This window comes from Oculina patagonica, chromosome 4 (assembly GCF_052425735.1).
Source record: "Oculina patagonica isolate OP01 chromosome 4, crgOcupat, whole genome shotgun sequence".
Lineage (NCBI taxonomy): Eukaryota > Metazoa > Cnidaria > Anthozoa > Scleractinia > Oculinidae > Oculina > Oculina patagonica.
Window position 1 is genome coordinate 13,023,547 of NC_135761.1, and position 27,628 is coordinate 13,051,174.

The 27,628-nt window shown below is 39.9% G+C and overlaps 3 protein-coding genes and 1 pseudogene across 5 annotated transcripts in view; all 4 read left to right on the top strand.

Annotated features, from left to right (window-relative positions):
* Nucleotides 1-27,628, top strand: part of LOC144651479 (uncharacterized) — a 111,557-nt gene that overhangs the window by 46,882 nt on the left and 37,047 nt on the right. The window lies entirely within an intron of this gene.
* On the top strand, nt 10,214-14,813 carry LOC144651425 (uncharacterized). Of its 2 annotated transcripts, none has more exons than XM_078511358.1 (3): nt 10,214-10,253; nt 10,566-13,397; nt 14,027-14,813. In XM_078511358.1, exons 1-3 carry the CDS (start codon nt 10,221-10,223, stop codon nt 14,228-14,230), a joined length of 3,069 nt encoding a protein of 1,022 aa, XP_078367484.1. In that variant the 5' UTR covers nt 10,214-10,220; the 3' UTR covers nt 14,231-14,813. The 2 variants fall into 2 exon arrangements, with proteins under 2 accessions (XP_078367484.1, XP_078367483.1); XM_078511357.1 differs by lacking the exon at nt 10,214-10,253 and adding an exon at nt 10,263-10,496.
* On the top strand, nt 18,495-20,214 carry LOC144648151 (uncharacterized). The gene is made up of 3 exons (XM_078507781.1): nt 18,495-18,757; nt 18,797-19,371; nt 20,020-20,214. The coding sequence occupies exons 1-3, from the start codon at nt 18,574-18,576 to the stop codon at nt 20,212-20,214; spliced, it is 954 nt and encodes a 317-aa protein (XP_078363907.1). The 5' UTR covers nt 18,495-18,573.
* Nucleotides 23,485-27,452, top strand: LOC144648152 (uncharacterized; annotated as a pseudogene). Its single transcript, XR_013569666.1, has 2 exons — nt 23,485-25,778; nt 26,803-27,452. The product of XR_013569666.1 is annotated as an uncharacterized LOC144648152 (transcript).

Consider the following 27,628-nt stretch of genomic DNA (forward strand, 5'->3'; position numbering starts at 1 on the left):
ATAAAAAAGCAGTTGGGTTCAAATGGTAAAATTTTTTGCTGTTTCTAAAGTTTATCTTCGCTAAGATCTAGACTTCCCACAGTGAAGCGAGTTCGATTCCGCAAAGCGGCCCGGCTAGTGAGCGACGGAGTCGCGAAAACGAGCGACGCAAGTCGCGAGAGGTCGACCCTCGTTCCTGCGTGTCAAATTAAAACGAAGAACTTTGTCTAAAGTCTAGCTTGAGTCTAGCTGAGATCACTTACCACAGCAAAACTGATGGCGAAATGATGTCAAGATGCTGCAGTCCCGTTCTTGAAATTGAATTTTACGTTATCATTACTGATCTTTCCGAGTTTTTGCATAATTTCGCTTTGTTTTGTTTATTCACTTGACTTTACTAAAACGTATGTTTGAGTATATCCTCTTTCCACAGGGTGGAAAAGGGGGTCTTAAACGCGAATCACGAGCCAATTTTTTTTTACAAATCACGAATCACGTATATTTTTTTACCATTTCTCGAATTACGTTTTTGGGTATTCATCATTAAAGAAAATGAGCTTTAACTGATTAGTTAATTCGTGTCGCATTTACCTTTCATTAGCCAAGTAGCAAAACTGATCTTTCATGCGAGTTCACAGTGTAAGACAAGACCTAAAATGCATAAATCGAGCCAAAAGAACGCGTCCTTATACAATGTCAGTCTTTGGCTAATCACGCGTCACGCATAACCCCTTTACCACCCTGTTTCCATCATCACAGTGATGAAGAGAAGACCAGAAACCATTAGAAATACGAGCCGTCAGGGAGTGTTTTCTTCATAAACACTCCCAAAGAGAAAATTATTTTCCAATCAATTAAATAGACAGAAGAGCCAAGATATCAAGCGAAAGAATTGACTGTAGAAGCGGATGTACAGAAAAGAAAAATTGATTAACAGCGGGGGCAACCTAGTGTCAACTATTTCTAGTTAGATTTATAGTTACAGATTTCTTTTAAATTTGCAAAGTCCTAATATATAATGCTGTTATCCTACGGTATTGTAATCTCTTCTTACTTTTGTTATTATTCTAATAAAGTAAGCAAGCAAGCAACTAACTAACTGGCTAACTTACTGGCTGACTGAGTGACTGAGCAACTGGCTGGCTGGCTGGCTGGCTGGCTGACTGACGACTGACTGGCTGTCTGACTGGCTGGCTGGCTGGCTGGTGGCTGACTGACTGACTGACTGGCTGAATAATTATATAAATGAATGAATTACATTTATATTTACATTATATCAGTCATTCCAATAAACAGTAACTTCAAACAATGTACTTTAAAACAGAACGGTCTTTATGTGTGTTTTCAATAAAATGACTTTTTAAGTGTGAAAAAATGAATAACTTTATTTAAGTGTCAGGGTATAGGTGTTTAGCTTATAGAAGCTTATTGAGGACACTCTTCTACTTTACAACAAATGAAAACTTACAATAGTTTACTATATTAAATTTAGGAGAAGTTAATTAGAATAAATCTTTTGAAAGCAGTTTCTAAAATTACAAATACAGTCTAGTAGTGAATAAATTAAGTGTCAGACGTAGTACATATGGGGCAATTAGAACACCGGTCCTTGATTAGAACAATGAAGTCTTTATCTCTTATACTGTTTCTAAAATTGCCGATCGTCAGTCTTTCTTGAGGAAGGAAGCTACAGTTTCGATATGTGTTCCATTGAAATATATCTAGTGGTCGTCAGCGTACATGAACAAATTGCTAGCATGCACATTTAGGGATAAATCATTTTCGAACAGGTTCTAGAACAGCTGTCCAAACGATGAGCCTTGAGGGCGGCCCCTTGACTGGTTTTTCAATGAACTAGTCACACCATTAATTTAGACTCCTTGACAACAGAAACATCGCCATTAGCTCAAGAGATGTTTGAGAAAACCCATACGCCTCAAGTTTCTGTATCATGACAGCATGATGTAGAGAGTCGAAAGCCTTGCTCATGTCCGTTCGCACGTATATTTTGTCCGTTGGAAACAGTTCGTTTGTAGTACCTATTTGCTCAAAATTGCTGCAGCTCCTTCTCTGGAAAGAAATTTGGAAAGACTCATCCCTGCTGAAGACCAAACACTTACCCGTTCATACCATTTTAACAAAAATGGTAACCGTTTCGTTTACCTCCGATAGAAAGTGAAACCATTTTACATACCTACGGTCACCTACGGCAGGGATGCTGCATCTTTTTTTCTTAATTTTTAACATGAACAACCCATTCAAATACTTAAATGAAAGGACCGTTAGGCAGAACCCCGGTAACTCGAACTCTCCCGCTAACTCGAACTTAGTGCAAATTCCCTTGGATTTGTGCTCATTTTTTAGTCATTTTCACTCGGTTAACTCGAACTGTGATAACTCGAATTCCCCGCTAACTCGAACTAAATCTTGCTTCCCTTGATCATAATTTACCTTGATGACTCGAATTCTGGTCCTTGCAACTCGCCACGGAAGCTCATTGAAATATCCCATTAGCTCTTCTTGTCGTGTAATCGTATTTAAATGCTTAAGCTGACACTGCAGCAACTTGATTTTAATTAACTGCGCACGCAGTTCATGTTCTGCACTTACTTTTTTTTTTTAGCTGCGCTGCGCAGTTCTTGCTCTGCGCGACCTTTTTTTTTTTTTTTTCTCAGTGACCAGACTGATGCCCCCGCTCGGCCAGGCTGGGGTCACGCAAGGTTTAAAAGCTAGAAAACACTTACTAATGGGAAATTTTCAAATGCTTTGGACTTAATAAGCATGTTTAGCGTGAGATGCCCGATTTTGAAGCGTTTTATTCAAAGGAAATTCTAAATTTTCATGCGTCGAAAGAAAAATATATTTCAGCGGGCCAGAATCTGTGAATAAATACTATTACGTTGCTGTAAAAGAATGTGCTGACAGGACAAGTTTCACCACAGGTAGCCAAAGCTTAAGATACGACTGAAAATAAATAAAATGATCTGAAACTTAATAAAATGATCTGAAATTATCAACGGCTTATTGTTTTATCTATCTTCTATTACATATTCATGTGAGCTTTGTTCTACGAGTGAAAATTAGCATAATATATGCTAATACTAAAATTGCTCTCAACTAGCAAAGCGAAGCGAAAGGTCGCACACTTGAGCCGTCAGAATGCCGACCCGTGTTCACAAAATGAGCTGTAATTCTCAAAGTTTGCCATTTCTCACCCAAAACGCCTCAAATTCATAGGCTACGATAATCATCCTGAAAATACATACCGAAAAATTGCCCAATGTTACATCCTTTCCCCGTTAAAATGACATTATTTCAGTGGTAAACCTCAACGAACCATCCGTGGCCCGAGCTCTTCTGCATTTAATCATATGCAATTTGGAACAACAAAAGCCACTTTCTAGGGGAGGTGTATGGAATTTTGTTTGTTTACTTCTCATCCCTGAGCTCATGAATATGAGGTCATCATGTGTTGCACGAGACATTCCGTACACCTCCCCTAGAAAGTGGCTTTTGTGGTTCCAAATTGCATTTTTTAAACTTATTTTGACCACTCTTCCAATATGTACTGTGTTAGGCCTTATAGTTCTAGAATTGGTATTTTTTCATTTATCCCCACCCCCGACTCATCGTGGGAATAAAGACCTTCAGCCACGCCCAGCTGATATACCGTTTGCAGAAACCTTGCTGAAAAAATGGCACTTGTTTTCTTAAAACGTGTACGTTGTCGCGATTGCGGATAGCGGACAGCGACTGTGAAATTGTAATATTGAGGGTGCAATCATTGCGGGAAGGATTTTACTCTGAACGGTCAACAAGTAAAATTACTGCCAAATAAAAGTAAAATTATTGCAAAATTTCGAAAACCTGTGAACAGGGTGCTTTTCACAAGGTCCTGTGAAAATTGTAACCTATTTACTCGATCATGTTAAAGTTCTGGCATGTCAAATTGAGGGTTTGCATTCTGACCCTTTTTGATTACGGTCGATCACTTCAAGAATTCGTATGCACAATGCTAATACGCTTAATCCAGTAACCGGAATCCTTCGATGTTGTTGACAAGCTTTATTCCAACGTCCATTCGATTTCTTTCGATCGTCGTTGTGATGCTGTCACTTCAGAGAACTAAAAAACGTAAAAGATCACAGAAGATCATTTTACAAATTTGCATACACAATGTAAACTAATAAAGGTGTCTTTAAATAGGTATTTCAGGCATTTTTAATAATTTTCTTTTGACTGGCATGCTAAGAAACGACCTTCGCACCAGATTGCTCGACGGCCTGTCTTCGACACTACATTTATATTACTAAATTAAATGTTACTAGAGAAAAAACACAGATCATCCACCGCGATATAAGTAGTGCTAATGTACTGCTACGGCGACAGGGTGACCAATGGAGAGGCAAAGTGTCAGATTATGGCACTGCTAATGTTGTCCGCCAATACACGAGAGACGATCCTGGAGCTGTGATTTACTGCGCACCTGAGGCCATTAGTGGAGCCCAAGATCAAATCATCAGTTGTATTAAGGTTAGCTTGGCCAAAGCAGTTAAAACCATAAAAAGAAAAATAATTAAGGGATGGTTTGAAACTGGGAAATAAATGACTCTCTCTTAACGTGCGCGGGACACGTATGCTTTGGTAGCAAAAATTGCCTCAAGGAAGCAGAGACGTTACATTGAAAGCACTAATTTTCATCTTTACGCGAAACATCATATGATTCGCTTCCGAGACGTATTTCTTTCCCACCCATGTAATCTAGAAAATATTGTTACCGCAATGTTTCCGCAACATTGCTCTGTGGTTTAACCTGGCCGTGGTTTCACTTGGCTTGGTGGTATCTGTAATATGAGTGGGATGATTTCATTAATAGACTAATACAGTGGAACGAAAATTGGTTTGTGAAATTGGGGGTAAAATTGCAGTATTTGACACAGGAAAGGGAAACGACTTTTGCATCGAGTTATCGAGAGGTTCAAAAAATCGAGGGTTCGAAAAAAAGCTTTTCTCGTGTTCTCCCAATATTCCAATCCGACCTTAATCTTATATGTCTTGCTGTTTTTTGCGGTTTGCAATTCGCTGGTCCTAACTAAACTGCGTTCTAGCCTGGTCTATAGTCAATACAATATAAGTTTCTGGTGATGAATCATATCGTAACTAGTGAAATGTTCTGTTATATATCAGGTCGATGTCTTCAGTTTTGGTGTCCTCCTCTGTGAGATGTGCATCCACGAATTGCCAGATCCCCAACAGCGTGAGATGCAAATATCCCGTATGATGAACCAGCGCGTGTTTAAAGGGATCGTTGAACGTTGTCTTTATATAGAGCCTGGAATGAGACCAAATATGGAAGAGATTATTGATGAACTCGAGTAGTTTGTAGCTCCTAGTACTGAATTGTTTTTGTGTACGGTTGGTATCATTCTAAATATTTAAGGGAATTATCATGTGGTAGTTAATACAAGGACGAAAGCATGAAAAATTGCCGTGGTGGCTTTAGGCTGAATCGATCTCATAAATGCAATTAATATCGACTGTGTCTAAAAAAACATGGGTGGGATATTCATGTTATACGAGGAAACGTGTACAAATAATGATACGCGGTTTAAATTTTTTCGAAGATCTTTCAGACCTGTTTAATAAATTTTCCAAATTGTTCCATCATTGGCCAGCGATGTCTTCTGATTACTAAAATCCGCCGAAAGTGATTCAAACTTTTTCAATCATTTCGGAACATTTTTAAACTACTAAAGGCGTAAGGAGATTTCCATCGACGATCCCAAGATGTATGAACTACATATATTTCAAACCATTTGATTAATTTACCAAACAAATGCCGTGACGAACTTGATTTTCACATGAGGTACGGCCGATTGATCGGTTGGATCCTTCGTGGCATGGAGCAAATTGTTGTGTTTTTGTCTTTTTTATGTTTGTGCTCAAATTTGACAATTTTGTTTCGCAAAAGCCAACTGTAATAAGCTAAAAGAGACCGGTTTCGATATATTAAAATCCTTACTTGGCTCCGAGGCTCGGGGGATAAAGCAAAAGATATAACAAGGTTAAGGGATGAAAAATTCATTTCTTTTGTTCAAGTAAGAATTTCAATATGTCGAAATTGGACTATTCAAAATTTCCTGGGTGGTAGTTTGTAGCATCATTTGGGCTTTTTGGAAACGATTTCGGAACGATAGTCGAGTGCTATACCACAATTAAGTGAAATGTTTTGTTTAGTATTTCCTTTCTTAAAGGTGTATATTAATTAATTATTTTACTAGCTATATAATCGATCAATTAATTAATTAATTAATTAATTAATTATTTAATTAATCAAGGAGCCAATCGCAATATGAGTTATTATTTTCAGTACACTGTTTTTGCATCAAGTTGTTAGCACGCCTTATGTTGACACCATAGATTCTTGTACAAACTTCTAATAAGAAATCGATTTTATATCCAAGATGAATTCGAATACAAACGACAATCTGAATAAACTGCTATTGGGCCCAATTCTTGTCTTCTCTTTGAAGTCTTAAAGGAGATCCAGTTGAATTAAGTCCACTGAGACTGGCTTCACTGTGTACATCACTTCCCTCTTCTCGCAGCCAAGTGGTGCTCTCCAGAGCTTATTGCCCCTGGCCTGTTATTTGGGTCGTGACTGGATAGGATTGCGTGACAACCCAAATAAATGCTGCACGAGGGAGACCACAAGATAAGGCATAGTATTCAAAATGCGCACGCTTATTGCGCAAAACAATACCTATGGTGTACAAAACGCAGTTTTTGAAGATCGCACATCATCATCATGTTCTGATAAGAAATTTAGCTTATCGTGGTTTATAAACTCTGTAACATGCTGTAAACTCCCCGTCTAATCTTCGACCCAAACCCAAAATCATAACCAAATAGTTAATGTAGCCGTCGCTAAACGAAAAACAATTGAACAAACACAGAGAACGAAAGCCGTAAAATTTCTGCCGGACATTTGAACGGAATCAGTGAACGATCGTACGACATGAAGTGTTTCATGGCAACAAGAAACCAGAACGCAACCGCTGATCTTATGAGAAAATAGCATATTGTAGGAAGATCATATTGCATTGAATCGAATTGAGCAAATATCGCATACCGTATTACGCGTGGAGATTTGCGGAAATACACACAGTAGAAAGTGGCAGTATTTCGCTGCTTTGCTACGTTTCTACTTACGACTTACTTGTATGTAAATACAGACAGCTCTTCTAGAGGACAAAATCGTCAAAGAGAGGCGAGGTGAGTGGCCTGTTCAGCAATATTTACACAAATTGCCAGCTACTTTTGGAGAGCACTCACTCAAGGAAAATTCGAACTTTGGAGCAGGTAATAAATTAGTAATAATACGTAACTCTTAAAACAGACAAGTAGTAACCAAGTATATCTTGTTTCGTAAACATTACGCACTGACAAAACGTGGAACTATAATAAAGCTAAATAAACTGGCCGGAGTAGAGATTAATAATACATGGTTGGCAACCGATCAATTGCTTGAGACGACTTCTGTTTATTAAGTATTGACAATATAAATTACTCAGTAAAGTTGTTGATATATTGCACGAAATGTGGCACTGATGTAATTAATTTGCACAATTCTAATCATTTACTGTAATGTGTTGTAATGTGTGTGTTGAAGTGTGCGCGCGTCCCAAATGCGAGCGCGGTTGTGAGTGTGATAAAGCCGGAAGAGTTTCACTTTCACTGCCAAGTACTCAGCGCGTTCCTTCTCGCGATGAAGTTAGGAAATGGGCAAGCTGAATTGAAACATTTCGCTTCTATTGTGAACCAGCTCCACTGAGCAAGAAAAGAAAACCCAATCTCGCTTCCTTCAGATTTATTTGACGTACTCTAGACGAAAACAAAAGAAAGCGAAACGTGATCATATTTTGACGTGCAAAGTTCATGACTGAATCCTACTGATGTTCAAAAGACGAATGTCATTGTACACTGCATGTAGCATGTCTCCTATTTCGTCTAGATCCCGGATCCCGATATGAAGGAGACAGTTAATTTTGTTTCCCGAGAATCTCAACAAAAATAGCTGGTTTCCCGAGGGACAATTCGTTAAGTGATTTGTTATATAGCACATCGAAGACTTCAGAAGAACAGCGCGAACAACATTCGCTGGTAACAAACAGTTTGATAGTTGGATGTCATGTGACCTCAAAGTAGAGAGAGCGCGCGCTGTTGCGCTGTTTTGTAGTATTCATTCTGAATCCAAACTGAACTTTTCTATTTAGTCTGGTGTTTTTTTCTAAGTCCTTTATGGCAATTAAAGAACAACTGTGCAATGAACAAGTTCAAAATTTTACAGTTTTGCCCTTTTAAACTTAGCATGCCAAGCTTGTGGTGTGACCATCGTAGCATTTGTAATTCCCAGTACCCTTTACGAGACGCGCCTGTGGGAAACATGGTAGTTATTTTCGATAGTATAAGGCTTCGTGCTTCTAACAGGGGGAAGTTGTCGTTATCCAATATAAGGGTTTGTATGGAAATTAAACGGGCATATTTTAACTTTTGGGTAAGACAACAATGTTAGGGACGGACCATTAGAAATAACCGGAGGAGGGGTAAAACATTTTCGGTGCAGGAATTTTTTTGAAGGCCTACTTGTCTGCAGGAATTTTTTTCTGGGGCACAAGCTTTGCACGAATTTTTCGCCCAAAGATGCAGGTCTTTTTGTAACGCATCTATGATTTGCGTAACAATTATCATTAAAAAATAGTATTACTGTTTCATTTTTCAGATTCGTTCTCTGAATTAAGCGACATTTAGGGATCGTTCATTTTTTATGGAGTAGGGGGCTGAAGGGATTTGATAGATAGTGCCTGTTAAATATAATTCCCCCCCCCTCCTTATTAGAAATTTTTACCCTGGTCCCTCAACAAAAAAGATGAAAAAGATGACAGCTAAAACTTATCAAGCTAAACTTTAAAATATCAGACAAAATTGCAGTTTAAAGTGATAATAATAATACTGTGCTTTTGATTAACTGTTTACTGATGGGGCGCGATTGTTAGGGTGGGTCAGGTGTGTTTGCAACCAAATAGTTGATAGTATTGAGCTGATGCTGTTCTCTCGGTACATGACGTTTATACATGCCATCATACAACACTTACAGGTAATTCGGTTGCACGAATTTTTTTTCAGGTACAACCGCTTGCAGGATTTTTTTTCGACAAGTTTCTCTTGCAGACATGTTTTTTTTTTGGTAAAAGTCACCCCCCCCCCCTCCGGTTATTTCTAATGGTCCGTCCCTTAGGCACCAAGTCTGAATAACTGTTGGCATTTGCTGATATTTACTTTTTGATACTTACTTATTCGTCATGTGTGTGGCATGAGTGTTCAGTGTCAAACTATTTTTTTTAACTGCGTTTATTTTCCTTTCTACCATGACAAGGTTTAAAAAAAACGAAGAACGAAACCGAAGATCAGAAAAAGGATTACAACAACAAAACTGAACAACATCAACAGTACATCGGGGGCATACACCTAAAGTAAAGTGGGAAATAAGAAAGTGAGGAATCCCAAGTGATAATTTTATACTGAGGAGTACATGCAAAGTAGAAAGGAACAAGAATATACTACGTTTCAAGAATTTGTCTCTGGAAGATAAGAAATTAAGCGGATTTCGGGAATACTTGAACGAGATGGGGCAGTTATCGACTAAATTGCAAAGACAGGTGAAAGCGCGAAAGGAACAAAAAGGAGATGGCATGGGAAGGCACTTAATCAGAATGGAAGAACACGACGAAGATAGGAGAGTCGCTAAAGAAGAAAGAAGAGTGTCGACAGTGCAGAAAAAACAAGTTCCTAATTTGCAAAGAGTGGAAAACCAACAAGTTAATGACGAAGTCGCCCAACGGAAAGAGAGAAGACAAATACAACTGACATCGAAAGATCAACAAATAACACATCTGGAAAGACAAGAGGAAGGGAGAAACCAACATATTATTGATCTACAACGACAGGTGAGAGAATTTTCGGGGGGAGATCAACTAGTTTCTGATCGATATTTGAAAAGGCAAATGACAGCGAGAGATCAACATGTTACTGATTTGCAAACACAATTGACAGCGAGTGAAGAACATGTAAATGAGCTACAAAAACAATTGAAAGCGAGTGACCAACTAGTGAATGATCTGCAGGAACAAGTGACTGATCTCCAAAAACAGTTGAGAGCGAGTGACGAACATGTGACTGATATGCAAAAACAATTGTCAGCGAGTGACCAACAAGTTTTTGATCTGCAAAAACAAGTGGAAGGGGTGAACAAACATATTACTGATCTACAAAGACAAGCGAGAGAGCAATTGACAGCGACAAAAGAACAAGTTTCTGCTCAGAAAAGACAACTTAGAGCGATGGATCAACAAGTTAGCGATCTGCAAAAACAAGTGAAAGCAAGTGAGCAACAAGTTGACGATCTGCAAAAACAAGTTACTTATCTTCAAGAAAAATTGACAGCGAGTGACCAACTAGTGACTGAACTTCAAAGGCAAGTGTCAGGGAGTTTCCACCAAGTTTCTGATCTGCAAAGTGACCAGAAGATGACTGATCTGCAAAGGCAACTGAAAGCAAGAGACCAACAATTTGCTGATTTGCAAAAGCAAAAGACAGCAAAAGATCGACTAGTGGCTAATCTGCAAAAACACGTGACAGCGAGTGAGCAACAAGTTGATGATCTGCAAAGACAAATAAAAGCGAGAGACCAACGATTTTCTGATTTGCAAAAGCAAGAGACAGTAAAAGATCAACAAGTTATTGATCTGCAAAGACAACTGAATAAAAGAGACCAGCAACTAAGTAAACTGCAAAGACAACTGACTGCAAAAGATCGACAAGCTACTTATCTGCAAACACAATTGACAGCGACTGACCAACTAGTGACTAGCCTGCAAAAACAAGTGACAGCGAGTGACCAAAAAGGTGATGATCTGCAAAGACAACTGATAGCGAGAAACCAACAATTTGCTGATTTGCAAAAGCAAGAGACAGTAAAAGATCGACAAGCTACTGATGTGCAAAGACAACTGAATGGAAGAGAACAGCAACTTAGTAATTTGCAAAGACAACTGACTGCAAAAGTTCGACAAGCTACTGATGTGCAAAGACAACTGAAGGTGAGAGACCAACAATTTTCTGATTTGCAAAAGCAAGAGACAGTAAAAGATCAACAAGTTATTGATCTGCAAAGACAACTGAATAAAAGAGACCAGCAACTAAGTAAACTGCAAAGACAACTGACTGCAAAAGATCGACAAACTACTTATCTGCAAAGACAACTGAATGCAAGAAACCAGCAGGATATTAATCTGCAAAGACAACTGACTGCAAAAGATCGACAAGCTACCGATCTTAAAAGACAACTGACAGTTAGAGACCAGCGAGTTAGTGATCTGCAAGGAAAGTTGACAGAGAGAGATCGACAAGTTGCTAACCTTCAGCGTCAGTTAAGAGAAAATGAGGAAGTTTGCTTGAGAAGGCAAGAAAGAGAGCTTACTGATTTGCAAAAGCAATGGATGACAAAGGACCGACAAGTTACTGACCTTCAAGGTCAGTCACGACAAAAAGGAAAAGACATTAGAAGGCTAAAAAGACAATCGAACAGGACAGGACAGGACATATTGAGTAGGCGATCAAGCTGGTATGACGGAGAGCTTGCTGACCTGCAAGTGCAGCTGGAACAAAGAGACCAACAAGTTACTGGTCTGCAAGGACAGCTGACAGCGAAAAACCGACAATCGAGCCGGGATAAACGAGCGATCACAGAACTGCAAATGCAACTGGCACAAAGAAACCAACAATATACTGATCTGCAGAGGCAATGGTCGACAAAAGACCGACAAGTAACTGACCTTCAATGTCAGTTAAGAGAAAGAAGAGAAGTTTTCAGAAGGCTGACTAGTCAATCGAGCAGGGATGAACGGCAGATTACTGAGCTTCAAATAGAGCTGGCACAAATCAATCAACAATTTACAGAACTGCAAGGACAAGTGACAGAGAGAGAGCGACAAGTCACTGACGCACGGCGTCAGTTAAGAGAAAATGAGGAAGTTTGCTTGAGAAGGCAAGAAAGAGAGCTTACTGATTTGCAAAAGCAATGGATGACAAAGGACCGACAAGTTACTGACCTTCAAGGTCAGTCACGACAAAAAGGAAAAGACATTAGAAGGCTAAAAAGACAATCGAACAGGACAGGACAGGACATATTGAGTAGGCGATCAAGCTGGTATGACGGAGAGCTTGCTGACCTGCAAGTGCAGCTGGAACAAAGAGACCAACAAGTTACTGGTCTGCAAGGACAGCTGACAGCGAAAAACCGACAATCGAGCCGGGATAAACGAGCGATCACAGAACTGCAAATGCAACTGGCACAAAGAAACCAACAATATACTGATCTGCAGAGGCAATGGTCGACAAAAGACCGACAAGTAACTGACCTTCAATGTCAGTTAAGAGAAAGAAGAGAAGTTTTCAGAAGGCTGACTAGTCAATCGAGCAGGGATGAACGGCAGATTACTGAGCTTCAAATAGAGCTGGCACAAATCAATCAACAATTTACAGAACTGCAAGGACAAGTGACAGAGAGAGAGCGACAAGTCACTGACGCACGGCGTCACTTAAGAGGAAACGAGGAAGAATTCAGAAGGCTGCGAAGTCAATCGAGCCAGGATGACCGAGAGATTACTGACCTGCAAATGCAATTGGCAGCAACGGACCTAGAAAGGGACCAACATGTCGCTGACTTGCAAAGACAAGTAGACACGATGAGAAATCGTGCGACTGAACTACAACAAACTCACACGCACGGCTGGGTAATAAATCGGAATGAAATAATGCTTAAAACAGATGAACTTCTGGGAGAAGGTGCATGGGGGAGAGTTGTTCAAGGAAAATTTCGCCGCAGTAATGTTGCTGTAAAACAAATCCATGAAGTCCTTCTGTCTCGTTACAGCAGGACAGTTTTTGAGCGAGAAGTGGGTATTGCTTCAAGATGCCGCCATCCGTGCTTGCTGCAGTTTATTGGAGCAATCAACGATGATGAAGGACTATTGCTAGTAACGGAACTCATGGATCGTAGCTTGAGATCACTGTACGAAGAGCGACCACTCACAGAAAGGGAAATTTCTGTTATTGCGCTGGATGTAGCTCAAGCACTAAACTACCTTCATCAATACAAACCCGATCCCATCATCCACCGTGACATCAGCAGTGCAAATGTGTTGCTATGGCGACAGGGTGAGCAATGGAGAGGCAAAGTGTCAGATTTTGGCACTGCTAATGTTGTCCGACAATGCACAAGAGACGATCCTGGAACTGCGATTTACTGCGCACCTGAGACCCTTGGTGGAGCCCGGGATCAAATCATCAGCTGTAAGGTTAGCTATGTATACTCTCGGTAATATACTCGGCGGCCTTGGGCAAAGCAATCAATGACTTCATATTTTAAAAAATAAGAGGAAACATTTGTATGATTTCTCATTGTTGATTTATCATTGAAGTAAATTGGTTCTAGTTCAATTAGGGGGCGTTCTAACATATTTGCGTACTGCTTTAAAATATATGTAATCACATTATTTTGGACTTCTTGATGAATACATTCCTGCTTAAATTATACCCCACACCAAGAGAATATTCATTTTCTCTTGCCCACAAGCAGTGGCTTAATCTTTCTTTCTTTTTTCGAGAAATCCTAAACGTATTGGTTAACAATGTAGTTATTGCACATCGATACTGCACAATATGAATTCCCTCAGTGTTAATGTCTGCAGTGAATAACAGGAGTGATAGAAGCCACAAGAACATCAGATGTCATCCTTTTTAGTTTTGGAATAAATGTCATTTGTTTTCCGCCTGTTATGTTTGGTTAGTTTGAAGTCCATTAAGTTCTCTTACTGGTTTGGTTTATAATTACAATTAAAGTGAAATAGATATATATCGCTGGTGATTATTTTTCATTCCAACTGTCATGCTACCAAAACTAGTGAAATGTTCTGTTATATATCAGATCGATGTTTACAGTTTTGGTGTCCTCCTTTGCGAGATGTGGATCCGAGAATTGCCAAGTCCCCAACAGCGTGGAATGCAAATATCCCGTATGATGAACTGCTGGTTTCAAGAGCTCGTGATACGCTGTGTGCAAATAGAGCCTGGGACAAGACCAAATATGGAAGATATGATTGATGGACTCGAGTATTTTGTGGTTCCTTAAAGTGAATAGATTTAACGTACTGTTTTATTGCTATTTAAAACCTGGTTAGCTTAAAAAAATAAATCGCCGAGCGCCGTGATTTAGCCACAGGTAAAGAAGGGTACGCGGTGGCGTTGGCAATGGGAGGATGTTGAATTCGAAGCCTAAAGCGATGTCCCACGAGTGACTTAATTTTCATTATACAAACGAGTCTTTCGGCGAGCATGGATTTTCATATTAAACGACAAAACACTGGGTGCTGACTATTTTAGTTCGTGCATCTTTCTTCCATTTACACATAAGCAAATAGTAACACCTTATTAAAATCTTACGACGAGAAAACATGTATTTATTTCATAAAAATGTGTTTACTTCACCGAGCTAACCTTAAGAAAAAACGTAACGAACTCCGAGTTGATTTACAATCGTATTTATGAGATACTACTGAAAATGCAACCACATTCCAGCCTTTTGATTAGCTCAATTGTTCTTGGCGTGGAATTAATTGTTACGAAAGGATTTGCCGTTTTTTGGCCATTTCTATTTTGAAAATCATTATTAACGGTAATAAGCTAAAATAATAAAGTATTTTTCGTTTGTCTCACGACGTAGTCACGTGTGATGGAGATCGCGACGTTTCGACTGCACACTGCTAGTCTTCATCAGGCGATAAGGTCGACTGGTTGTGCGTGAACTTATAAAGCACGCTGCTGCGCTGTGATTGGTTGGTTTTCAACAGCTGTGATTGGTGCATTTCGATCCTCGCTGTTTCTGTGTCCTGTTGTTCTCTCAGCGGTCCGCTGTCGTACAGTTCTCCTGTTGTTGTGTTTTTTGATCGTGGGCATCCATGCTTCAGGAATTTCAATTCCATTATCCCTGTTGATATTATTAGGGTGAAGTCTTATATGAATTGCCTCGTTGACCCTGCGTTTGTACCAGTGTGGGTCACGATCAATAAACTTTACCTCATTCTAAAGCGGGTAGTGTCCGGTGTTGTTGGTGTGTTCTGCAACGGCGGAGGTCTGGGTACGGGCGAGTCGGATGTCCTGGTCGTGCTCTTTTATCCTGTCTTGCATAGGTCTTCTCGTCTCACCGATGTAAACTTTGCCACATTCACAGGGAATCCTTAGTGGAATCAACAGCGTCTTTCGGCCATACTAGGTGTGATCGTAGTGTGCTTTCCGACTTGAAAACAGTCCGCACGCCTTGTTGTTGTAGGCAGCGGCGAAGTTGTTCGGAAAAACCTTTGACGTAGGGCAAAACCGCAGTGGATTTAAACTCAGTCGAGGGTTCAGCATTGGTGCTCGGTTTTCTGGTCTTGGTGATCTTATGCAAGAAAGAAAAAGGATAACCATTAGATACAAGAACAGATGACAGATGTTTTTTTCTCCTTGGAGATAACAGATGGTTTTGTTACGAGGCGTTTAGCACGCTCGTAAATGAGCAATGCTGAACCCTCGACCGAGTTTAAATCCAGTGCGGTTTGCCCTACGTCAAAGGTCTTTCCGAACAACTTCGCCGCTGCCTACAACAACAAGGCGTGCGGACTGTTTTCAAGTCGGAAACCACACTACGATCACACCTAGCACGGCCGAAAGACGCTGTTGATTCCACTAAGCAAGATGGCGTTGTTTACAGGATTCTCTGTGAATGTGGCAAAGTTTACATCGGTGAGACGGGAAGACCTATGCAAGACAGGATAAAAAGAGCACGACCGGGACATCCGACTCGCCCGTACCCAGACCTCCGCCGTTGCAGAACACACCAACAACACCGGACACTACCCGCTTTGGAATAAGGTAAAGTTTATTGATCGTGACCCACACTGGTACAAACGCAGGGTCGAAGAGGCAATTCACATAAGACTTCACCCTAATAATATCAACAGGGATAATGGAATTGAAATTCCTGAGGCATGGATGCCCACGATCAAAAAACACAACAACAGGAGAATTGTACGACAGCGGACCGCTGAGAGAACAACAGGACACAGAAACAGCGAGGATCAAAATGTACTAATCACAGCTGTTGAAAACCGACCAATCACAGCGCAGCAGCGTGCTTTATAAGTTCACGCACAACCGGTCGACCTTATCGCCTGATGAAGACTAGCAGTGTGCAGTCGAAACGTCGCGATCTCCATCACACGTGACTACGTCGTGAGACAAACGAAAAATACTTTATTATTATACTCTACGACGATGAATAACCCCAAATTTTTTTGCGATAATAAGCTAAAATGTCTTTATTTCCTGGTAATAAGTTCGAGCATCAGTTGTGCTCCTTGTAGATAAGTTGTTTTCAGAAAGATAGCGGCTGTCATTAGAATTTTGAATGGCCTATTGGATGGTTTCGTTTCACAATTAATTTTTTTATTGAGTATTTCTTTTTGTAGAAGTGCATTTGTATATAAAACATAAGTCCATCACAATATGTTTCATTACTCAACAAACAGAGCTCAATCTAAATGAGCTGTAATTAATTTAGAATTTGTAAACAAGATTCACAAATGAGTCACTTATACCTTCTCACTTGGGAGATCTTCAAAAGCGAACAAACGTACCTGCATTTTTTCGTTGGAAAGCATTGCGTGACGATTTGCTGTAACGACCTCCAGGTAAACGAGAAGCTTTTTACTTCCTTCCAGTGTTCCAGCATTTCGTTTCAGTTAATTAGCAGAAGCAACTTCTAAAATCATACATTAAAGATTTGGAAATTAAAAGCAGGACCAATTCTCAAATATAGTCTAATTAGCTCGACTACACTAAAATTTAAGAACGCCTTATTAAAGGCTCGCTGTCACGCAACTTCCGCATTAGCTCATTAAATGTTTTCAAATGACTCAGTGTCGACTGTCGTTTAATTGGCTGTAGGAAACGTTATCTCAAAGTTTTGACGAAAAAAGCCCGATAACTTTTGAAGAATTTCTTCCCTGAAGAAGACAAATCAATCGTTTTAAGAAACGTCTATACTCGACGGAACAACACGATCAAGGAGAGAGAAAGGTGAGTAGATGCGAATTCATGATCAGCCACGGTGATGTTTGTTACCATTAAGAGAGCACTCGAGTAACTAGAGTGGGGAATATTCTTGTTGGACTGGAACAGAAAGAGGCAAAAAATGGAAATGTGCAAGTTGGGTCGACTGTATTACTTTCCCTTTTCAACTAGGAAGTGAAATGTGCCGTTTATGATTGCGGGCCTGTCCTTATAAGCGCGGAAGTGGAAAGAGTTTCATTTTAACTGCCGCTTACCCCCACAGCAACAGAAGCGTTAGAACAATCTCACCTTGCTTCTCGCTGAGAGAGAACTGGATGAGCGGTCAGTTGATTTGAAGTAATGATTACGCCACTATCTAGTAAAGTGAATTAGAGCTTCGTATGAATTTTATCTCTGAACATCAAGCGGCAAGTTTCCGCCTATATCCTGTTTTGATCTGTTACCGTTTGATTTGAAGTTTACGCAGACGGAAGTAAGCAACCAGGAAGTACAAACGAACGCCATATATGATCATCATAGATCAACAATCGATCAATTGAATTATCTGAAACCGAAATATTGTGATTGTTGATTTCACTTTCAAATTATGTAGAATGAAATTTGAACTGCTGCAATGTGGTTTTGTTGTTGAATATGAAGTGTTCATTAACTATATATTGCGAATCTTGCAAGCGAAGAAGCCGGAAGTGGTTTTGTTTCACTACAGCACGGCAAGTGAAGCGAAACACCCTGCGTTCCTTCAATCGTAATCACAGATTAAATACGCAACTTTTTGTCTTAACTTTCTTTGGCGACCCCCTCCTTCTGATCCTTCTGGGTCGCCTAAGAACAATAAATAACAAGTCATATTGATAACAATATCCCCAGCCCTAGAAATCAAAAGAGCTTGTGTTTACGACGGGCGAATGAGAATAGAGGTTCCAGAGAGGTCGTGTCTTACTGCCCCTTCTAACTCACAGTGCTATAGTCTTTGTTCAGTGTTGACCAAGGAGAGGTAATCAGGCTTGCACAATAATATTGTTTTAGATCCATAAAAGAACGGTAATGCTCGATAATGCAATTTGAGAGTATTTTTACTGTCGATTGAAGTTATTTCATGTTTCCTTTCTTGAATTTTTGTTATAGATATGATTATTTCCATTCTATAAACCACGCTTAAATTATGCCGTAGAAGAAGAAGAAGAAGAAGACGACGGAAGACGCTGACATATGCTTTTATAAAACAAAACAGTTAAAGGCGTATACGGAACTCTTGTGAGTTGTGACAAGAGTTTAGAATCTTCAAACAGAAAATTAAGACAAACGAGAACGCTATATTACACTAATCCTCTAGTGAAGGAAAAAAATAGAAGTTTAAGGAAAGAGATGGGACAGCAACTGAGTAACCTGCGAAGCCAAAGACGACAAATTACTGACCTGCAACGTCAATTACGTGAAAAAGACCAAACTATCACAAATCTGAGAAATCAGTCCAGGGTGGAGGACCTTCAGATTACTGCCCTGAATATCGAAGTGGCAACAAGGGACCAACAAGTTGCTCACTTGCAAAGTCAAGTAGACACGCTGAGAACTCGTGTGACTGAACTAGAACAGACTAACTCGCGTGACTGGGTGATAAATCTGAATGAAATAAGCTTAATGCGAGATGAACGGCTTGGGAAAGGTGCATGGGGGAGTGTTTACCAGGGAAAATTTCGCCGCTGTAATGTTGCCGTAAAACAAATACACAACGAAGTTCTTAACAGGGCGTATTTTGAACGAGAAGTAGGCATTGCTTCAAGATGCCGCCATCCTTGCTTGTTGCAGTTTATTGGAGCAACCAACGACCAAAGGCCATTGATAGTAACGGAGCTCATGGAAGGTAGCTTGAGATCATTATATGAAGAGCGACCACTCACTGAAAGGGAAATATCCGTTTTTTCGCTGGATGTAGCTCAAGCACTAAACTATCTTCACCTATTCAACCCCAATCCCATCATCCACCGCGATATTAGTAGTGCCAATGTGTTGTTATGGCGACAGGGTGACCAATGGAGAGGCAAAGTGTCAGATTATGGCACTGCTAATTTCGTACGGCAATGCACGAGAGACGATCCTGGAGCTGTTATTTACTGCGCACCTGAGACCCTCAGTGTAGCACAGAATCAAATTATCAGCTGTAAGGTCAGTAGCTTATTCTTATTTGTACTTGGCAAAAGTACTCTTCTACGCCTTCTTCGACCGAACACTAGAAAAGGTTCAATTTGAGCAACTTCAAATGCGATACCTGTAATTGGATACCTACGTCACTCATGCGTCAATTGCGAGCATTTTTAAATAGGTTCTTTCCCGCTGTCTCTGTGCTGTTTTGTTAAACTGATTGCCTTAAATTATTGACATTTTTACTAAACGTAGTTTCCTCCAGACCTCCCAAACATTGGCTCTTGTTATTGTTACAAATAATACGTATCTGAACCTCGTGTAGTACAATTCAAAGATTAATTTCAAATTCAAGGAGTTCAGTTTCGAGATCGACCAAGTGCTGCGCGCTCAGTTGATTTCGGAATTATTCGTCTGATTACATTCTGAATTGTACTTCAGTCGGTCCAATTACCATTACTTATCATCACCACCATCACACCAAACGAGGAATGCAGCTGACATGAAACACAAGTGTGAACGTAAATTAGAACTTCTCAGTAAAGTTACACGAAGAAACTTAAAAAAGGACATATCACGCGATGACATGTTGACAGCAACATGCCGTCTCAGTCACATCGGCCATTTGCGGAGTTAAATGGTTGTAAAAGTATTGAATTCTTTCCTTAATAGGTTGATGTGTACAGTTTTGGCGTTCTTCTCTGTGAAATGTGCATCCGGGAATTGCCAGATCCTCAAAGGCGTGATGAACAAGTCAGACGAGTGGCAAACCAAAGGCTTCTGAGACGCCTGATAACACCATGTCTGCAAGCCACGCCTGGATCAAGACCAGATATGGACGAAATTATTACTGAACTTGAAAACTAATTAATGACATGTCAGTCACATTTTTCGTAGTACCAGCAGGCATACCGTAACCACGAGTACGGTATAGAGAGATTTAAGTGTCTTTATCTTCTATTTGAAAATGAATCGAAGAGTATGTTAACCCTTTATCTCCCATGAAGCTTATTTGTCGTGCAACGCTTTTGTCACTTTCAAAAGTTTCTCGAGTTAAGTAGAGGTTAAGCCAATAATATCGATTGTTATACAAATTTAAAGTGAAAACAAATAGGACAGGATAGGACAAATGATCCTGACCCAAAGCATGCCGAGAAGCATTATAGTACCACTTCAAGAAACTTTTTTATTTTAAATGTTTGTTTCCTTTGTCTGAGTGGCACACCTGGAAACTACGCGAGCTATCTTAAAGCTTAGTGCATGACCACTGCTATATAAAAAACATTTAAATTCTTTTTACATAAGTGTATTTAACACTGGTCACGGACGCGCTTGTTTCACTGGTGACCGTTATTATTATTATTGTTCCTTACCTTATTGAAGGAAAGTCACTTCACCAACATTGCTTCAGACCATGCTGATATCATAATATACACTCAGTAAACACTCAGTAGTAAACACTCAGTTCATGTGGCGAATACTTAACAGCAGTCGGGTTAGCCTAATAAACCTTCCGGTTAGGCTTCATAGCACTCCACGATAGCCTTGTTAGCACTCTGAAGAGCGCTCTGGTTAGCCTAAATAGCTCTCGTGTTAGCCTACTTTAGCTATGATGGCTTGCGGTTAGCGTTTATATTGGGGTTAGCAATATAGCCAAACAAAATTCGTCGCTGGTCAAGGGGAGATGATTCCCTCTTGGTAGTCTGACGACCGGGATTCGACTCCCTTTGGTGCCAACTTTTTTTTACTTAAAAATTTATGGGGTAATTATGATTTAACCTTATGTAAGTACAAGAAGTCTAGAACATGGTCTGAAGCAATGCTTGGTAGTAATTTTCCTATTATTGAAGAACTTATTGACGAGAAAAAAAATGATCTTGACCCTAAGCATGCCAAGAACAAGAAGAAGCATGGCGATGACAATAATACCGCTTCATAAAACCATTGAAACGTTCGGACGTTTATGGATTTGCAGTTATTTCAAGAGGTTCACAATGATCTGACATGTAACCGGCTGTCAAAAAGTAACAACTTGTGAGAAGGAAATTTAATGATTACTCCTACTTTGACCACATCCCCACAAATCCGTTAGTATTGGTTTATGACCAAAGCACTTCACTTTCTATTAGAAACTTCCAGTTTTTTCCTGGGCTCCTCAGCTGCAGCAGCGACGCCGGCTTCAATAATTAACTAACATTTCCCCAACGATCGCGAGCAACTGGGGACGAGGCAGAATCAATACTCTTCAGCTTCCCTGCCTTTTTATATTTAAATTCATGAATAGCCTATCCTTATATATACCTCTAGCCTGAAAAAGGGTTAAGAAAGCAGCAACCGTCACGCGTCCACGACTTTATTGATAGTGAGGCCCCAATAGGGGGAGTCCGAATACCCTTAATTTTTTGGCCTAAATATCCCGTATCCCTTTAATTTCTGTAAAACTTTGAAGTTCGATATCCTACAATCTCTTTTCTTAATATCCCGTATCCCTATAATTTTTCTCTGAAATATCCCGTATCCCTATAATTTTTTTTCCCAAATATCCCGTATCCCTAAAACCCCTAATGGGGCCTCGGTAGTCAAGGGCTCATATCACTTTATTATGTACGCTGAATTTTGAAGAAGACCTTTATGTCACGCAACTTCCGTCAAAGCTGAAATCGCTTGATAAGGGCACTTTAACTTTCGCCTAAATCGCCCCGAGTAGAGGTAAACTTAATCTTCGACGAAAGACGCTAGGCGCTTTCTGAATATTTATTTCTCTGGAGACGACAAATCATTAATCTGAGAAAGTTAACATTCATTTACACGGCAAAAGAACAACACCAAAGAGAACGAAAAGTAAGTGGATTTGAATTCCGCGATGTTTCTTGATAGGGCAATAGAATTTACTGAAGGTTTCTAATTCTGACGTTTTAGCGGTAGTAATGGACCCCTGGTGCTGGTTTTAGCGAAAGCAACTTTCAAATTCATAGAGTCTTAAACTCTAGAAAGCACCACACATCCCCAAATCAAAGTCTATGGATTTATTCATAGTACACTGATTTTAATGAATGCCATTGCTGCCATGCAATTTGGCCGCCAAAGCTCAATCGTTTTGTTGTAGAGCATTTCAAATATTGCTGTAAATCGCCCGGACGAAACGGAAACTCGACCTTCGGACGAAAGAATCATGGTAGTTTCTAAAGATTATAAATCAATAATGTGACAATCTTCAATACTCGACAAAAGGGACAGAAAGGTGAGTAGATTTGAATTGATTATGTTCGCTGCCATAGTGTGAGAGCAACAGACTGAGAAAAAGATCTTGTTGGACTGGAACTAGCAAATGAATGTAGAAAAAGTGCTACCAATTGTCCAAATTGTGTAATTCAGGTTTTACATTTTTTGTGAAAGTCACATGAACTTTTCTTTGGTATTGGGAGCTAAGGAGGCCGGAAGAGTTTCACTTAAACTGCAACTTGCTGATCACTTAGCAACCAAAGCGTTCGAAACATGTTCCATCCCTTCTCACGATTTGAAACGATTCGAAAGGCGATATGACCACTCGTTCAAAGTAGCGGCGAAAAAATCATAAGAATTTGTATGATACTTTATGGATAAAGTTTCATATCGAAGAAAAAATATAATAATCGCCAGTAAAGTTAATAATTCACATCATTTACTCTTATTTAAAATATTACAAGGGAGAACAATCTCGTTGTCCATTTGGCAGACAGTTGAATGTGAGCTCATCTGAGGTTATTTATACAGCATGCTTTTTAGTAGGCAACTGGCTTTTGTACGGGTTTAGCTTCTACACCGGGCTGCAGAGACCCAACCAAGTGAAGTCCAAACATATAGGAAACTGACAGCGAGGAAGTTTCATACTAAGTAATATCAGCTATATGTTAAAATAGGATTTGTGTACAGATCTGTTGTATCAAAGATAATCAAAGAAACAACATAAATAAACAATTAACGCCACGACTTAACATACGGCCATGTGAAAATCTAACTGCACTCTGATAATATTTACAATTTTAATCCTAATGTCTAGGAAAATTACGAAAAACAGAAGAAAAAGTTTCCTTTCTTCAAATACAACTGCAAGAAAAGGACAAACATTTGACTTACCTGCAGAGACAACTACAAGCAATGGAGCGACAAATTAGTGATCTCCAAAGACAAGTGACAACGATAGACCAACAAGTTGGTGATCAGCAAAGACAACTGGCACAAAGAGACCAATGTGTTACTGATCTTGTCAGACAAGTGACAGCGTTAGACCAACGAGTTACTGATCTGCAAAGACAAATGGGAGCAAGAGACCAACATGTTACTGCTCTGCAAAGAAAACTTACAGCGAAAGACCAACAAGTCACAGGTCTGCAACGACAACTGACAGAAAATGACCAACAAGTTACAGATTTGCAAAGAAAACTGACAGCGAGAGACCAAGAAGTGACTGATCTGCAACGACAATTTACAGCGAGGGAGCAGCAAGTAACAGATCTGCAAAGACAACTGACAGAAAGAGACCAACAGTTTACAGATCTGCAAAGACAACTGACAGAAAGAGACCAACAAGTTACAGATGTGCAAAGACAACTGACAGATAGAGACCAACAAGTTACAGATCTTCAAAGACAAATGACAGAAAAAGACCAACAAATTACAGATCTGGATAGACAACTGACAGAAAGAGACCAACAACATTCACATCTGGAAAGACAACACACAGAAAGAGACCATCAAGTTACAGAGCTACAAAGACAACTGAGAGAAAGAGACCAGCAAGTTACAGATCTGCAAAGACAACTGACAGAAAGAGATCACCAAATTACAGATCTGTATAGACAACTGACAGAAAGAGACCAACAAGTTACAGATCTGCAAAGACAACTGACAGAAAGAGACCAACAAATTACAGATCTACAAAGACAACTGACAGAAAGAGACCAAGAAGTCACTGATCTGCAAAGACAACTGACAGAAAGAGACCAACAAGTTACAGATCTGCAAAGACAACTGACAGAAAGAGACCAACAAGTTACAGATCTGCAAAGACAACTGAAAGAAAGAGACCAACAAGTTACAGATCTGGATAGACAACTGACAGAAAGAGACCAACAAGTTACAGATCTGCAAAGACAACTAACAGAAAGAGACCAACAAGTTACAGATCTGCAAAGACAACTGACAGAAAGAGATCAACAAGTTACAGATCTAGAGAGACAACTGACAGAAAGAGACCAACAGTTTACAGATCTGCAAAGACAACTGACAGAAAGAGATCAACAAGTTACAGATCTAGAGAGACAACTGACAGAAAGAGACCAACAGTTTACAGATCTGCAAAGACAACTGACAGAAAGAGACCAACAAGTCACAGATCTGCAAAGACAACTGACAGAAAGAGACCAACAAGTTACAGATCTGCAAAGACAACTGAAAGAAAGAGACCAACAAGTTACAGATCTGGATAGACAACTGACAGAAAGAGACCAACAAGTTACAGATCTGCAAAGACAACTGACAGAAAGAGACCAACAAGTTACAGATCTGCAAAGACAACTGACAGAAAGAGATCAACAAGTTACAGATCTAGAGAGACAACTGACAGAAAGAGACCAACAGTTTACAGATCTGCAAAGACAACTGACAGAAAGAGATCAACAAGTTACAGATCTAGAGAGACAACTGACAGAAAGAGACCAACAAGTTACAGATCTGCAAAGACAACTGACAGAAAGAGACCAACAAGTTACAGATCTACAAAGAAAACTGACAGAAAGAGACCAACAAGTTACAGATCTGCAAAGACAACTGGACACGGCGAGAGAACGATCCAGTCAGAATAGACATATAATTCAACGTGACTGGGTAATAAATCGAAATGACGGTAACTCTCATGGCAGATGACCGGCTTGGGGAAGGTGCATGTGGGGAAGTTTCTCGAGGGAAATTTCGCCGCAGTGATGTTGCTGTAAAAAAATCTATGACATACTCTTGTCGACCCCTTACATGATTACAAGTTTTGAGCGAGAAGTGGGCATTGCCTCAAGATACCGCCATCCTTGCTTGTTGCAGTTTATTGGAGCAATCAACGATGATGAAGGGCTATTGCTAGTGACGACACTCATGGATCGTAGCTTGAGATCACTGTATGAAGAGCGACAGCTCACTGTAAGGGAAATTTCCGCTATTTCGCTGGATGTAGCTCAAGCACTAAACTACCTACACCAAAACAAACCGATCCCATTATCCACCGCGATATAAGTAGTGCCAATGTACTGCTACGGAGACAAGGTGACCAATGGAGAGGCAAAGTGTCGGATTATGGCACTGCTAATGTTGTCCGTCAGTGCACCAGTGACGATCCTGGAGCTGTGATTTACTGCGCACCTGAGGCCATAAGTGGAGCCCAAGATCAAATCATCAGTTGTAAGGTTAGCTTGGCCAAATCACTTACATCGATTTTACTACAAAGAGTAAAATAAGGGATGGTTTGAAATTGGGAAAAATACACTTCTTTAGGTACGCGGGAACATATGGCTCGGAAGAAAAAATTGCAAAAACGGTGCTGTGAAAAAGCAGTTTCATCTTTGCGTGAAATATCATAATTATTACCTTCCAAAACGTTTTTCGCTGCGTGTAATGTAGGAAATAGGGCGTTTTATGGTATAACCTTCACAGCGGTCAAACGCAAAAATTGACGTCACATCCGGTCTTCTCCGCCTCGAACTTTTGACTCGAAAGTGGGCAAACTTTTGTAAGAAATTGTTAAAGAAATAGTACGGTGAAAGAACAGTTCAAGCTGGGACACTCAGTGGAGATGAATTATCAAATTTCCAATCCATAAGCGGTGTATAAACCTTAACTTTCCAGGGACGGCGTTAACTTTTGGCTTTAAAGCGAAAGTTTTCGGAAAATTTAAGCCTTTGTATGGAAACATTTTAGCGGGAATTGCACAGTAACTGCGCACGCGCGGTGCGTTTGACCGCTGTGTGGGTATAACCTGGCTGTGGTTTAACCTGGTCTGGTGACTCATTGACTTCGCTTTCATGGGTAGGGCCTAAGGGTGATGGGTGGAAGGAGCTTGGACTAATAGCTATACAATTTGACCTTAACCTCGAATGTCCTATTGTGTTTTCTGCATGTTGCCATTTGTAGTCTTAACTCTAGTAATAAAAATTCAAAACCCTGCGCAGCGTAGGTGCTGAATGTATAAACGATAAAAATGTAAATACTACGCTGTAGTCAAAAAACTATTCCCTATAGTTTTTTGACTACAGCGTAGTATTTACATTTTGTAGTCTTAACTCTACTGCGTTATTGCCTGGTTTGTAGTTAATAAAACCAGAAATAAACTTCTAATACAACTGAAATTGAAATTCCTGGCGTTGATTAAGATTAATACCTTTCCGTTGTCATACACTATTTTGAGAAGTGAAATGTTTTGCTGTTTGTCAGGTTGATGTTTTCAGTTTTGGTGTTCTTCTCTGTGAGATGTGCATCCAAGAATTACCAGATCCCCAACAGCGTGAGATGCAAATATCCCGTATAAACCAGCGTCTGTTTAAAGAAATCGTTGAACGCTGTGTGCAGATAGAGCCTGGAACAAGACCAAATATGGAAGAGATTATTGATGAACTTGAGTAGTTTGTAGTTCCTTGTACTGAAATGTTTTAGTGTACGGTTAGTACGTTTTAAACATTTTAGCGGGGTTTCATGTGGTACTGAGTTACTACGAAGAAGAAAAACATGAAAAGAATTTGCCGTAGTGGCTTAGGCTGGAGTGAACGCATGGATATAAATGATATCAAGTTTATACAAAGAAAATTGGATGGGATATTCATGTTAATTGTACGAGGAAACATCAAATAACAGGGTTCGCACGCGCCTTGAAAGTCCTTGAATCTCAAAATAAAAATTCAAGGCCTCGAATGTCCTTGAAATTGGTTTTTTGGTCCTTGAAAGTCCTTGATTTTTTTATTGAACGTCAAAAGGCCTCAAGGCAATGAGAAGACCGCCAAAATAAGCGATATTTTTAGTTCTTCAGCAAGCACATAAACCGTTGATTTGAGGTAAATTTCATGAATGTAAATTTCATGTCCTTGAAATTTCCAAGAAGGGTCCTGGAAAGTCCTTGAAAAGTCCGAGTTGAATTTTTGGCCTAAAAAAGTGTACGAACCCTGATTAATAATGACACGGAATTCAGGGGGGAATAGAAATATTCCTAGCCGCTTAATGCTACGGAAACCGAGATAAGCTCCGGCAGTGTGGGTCGCTTGGCTCG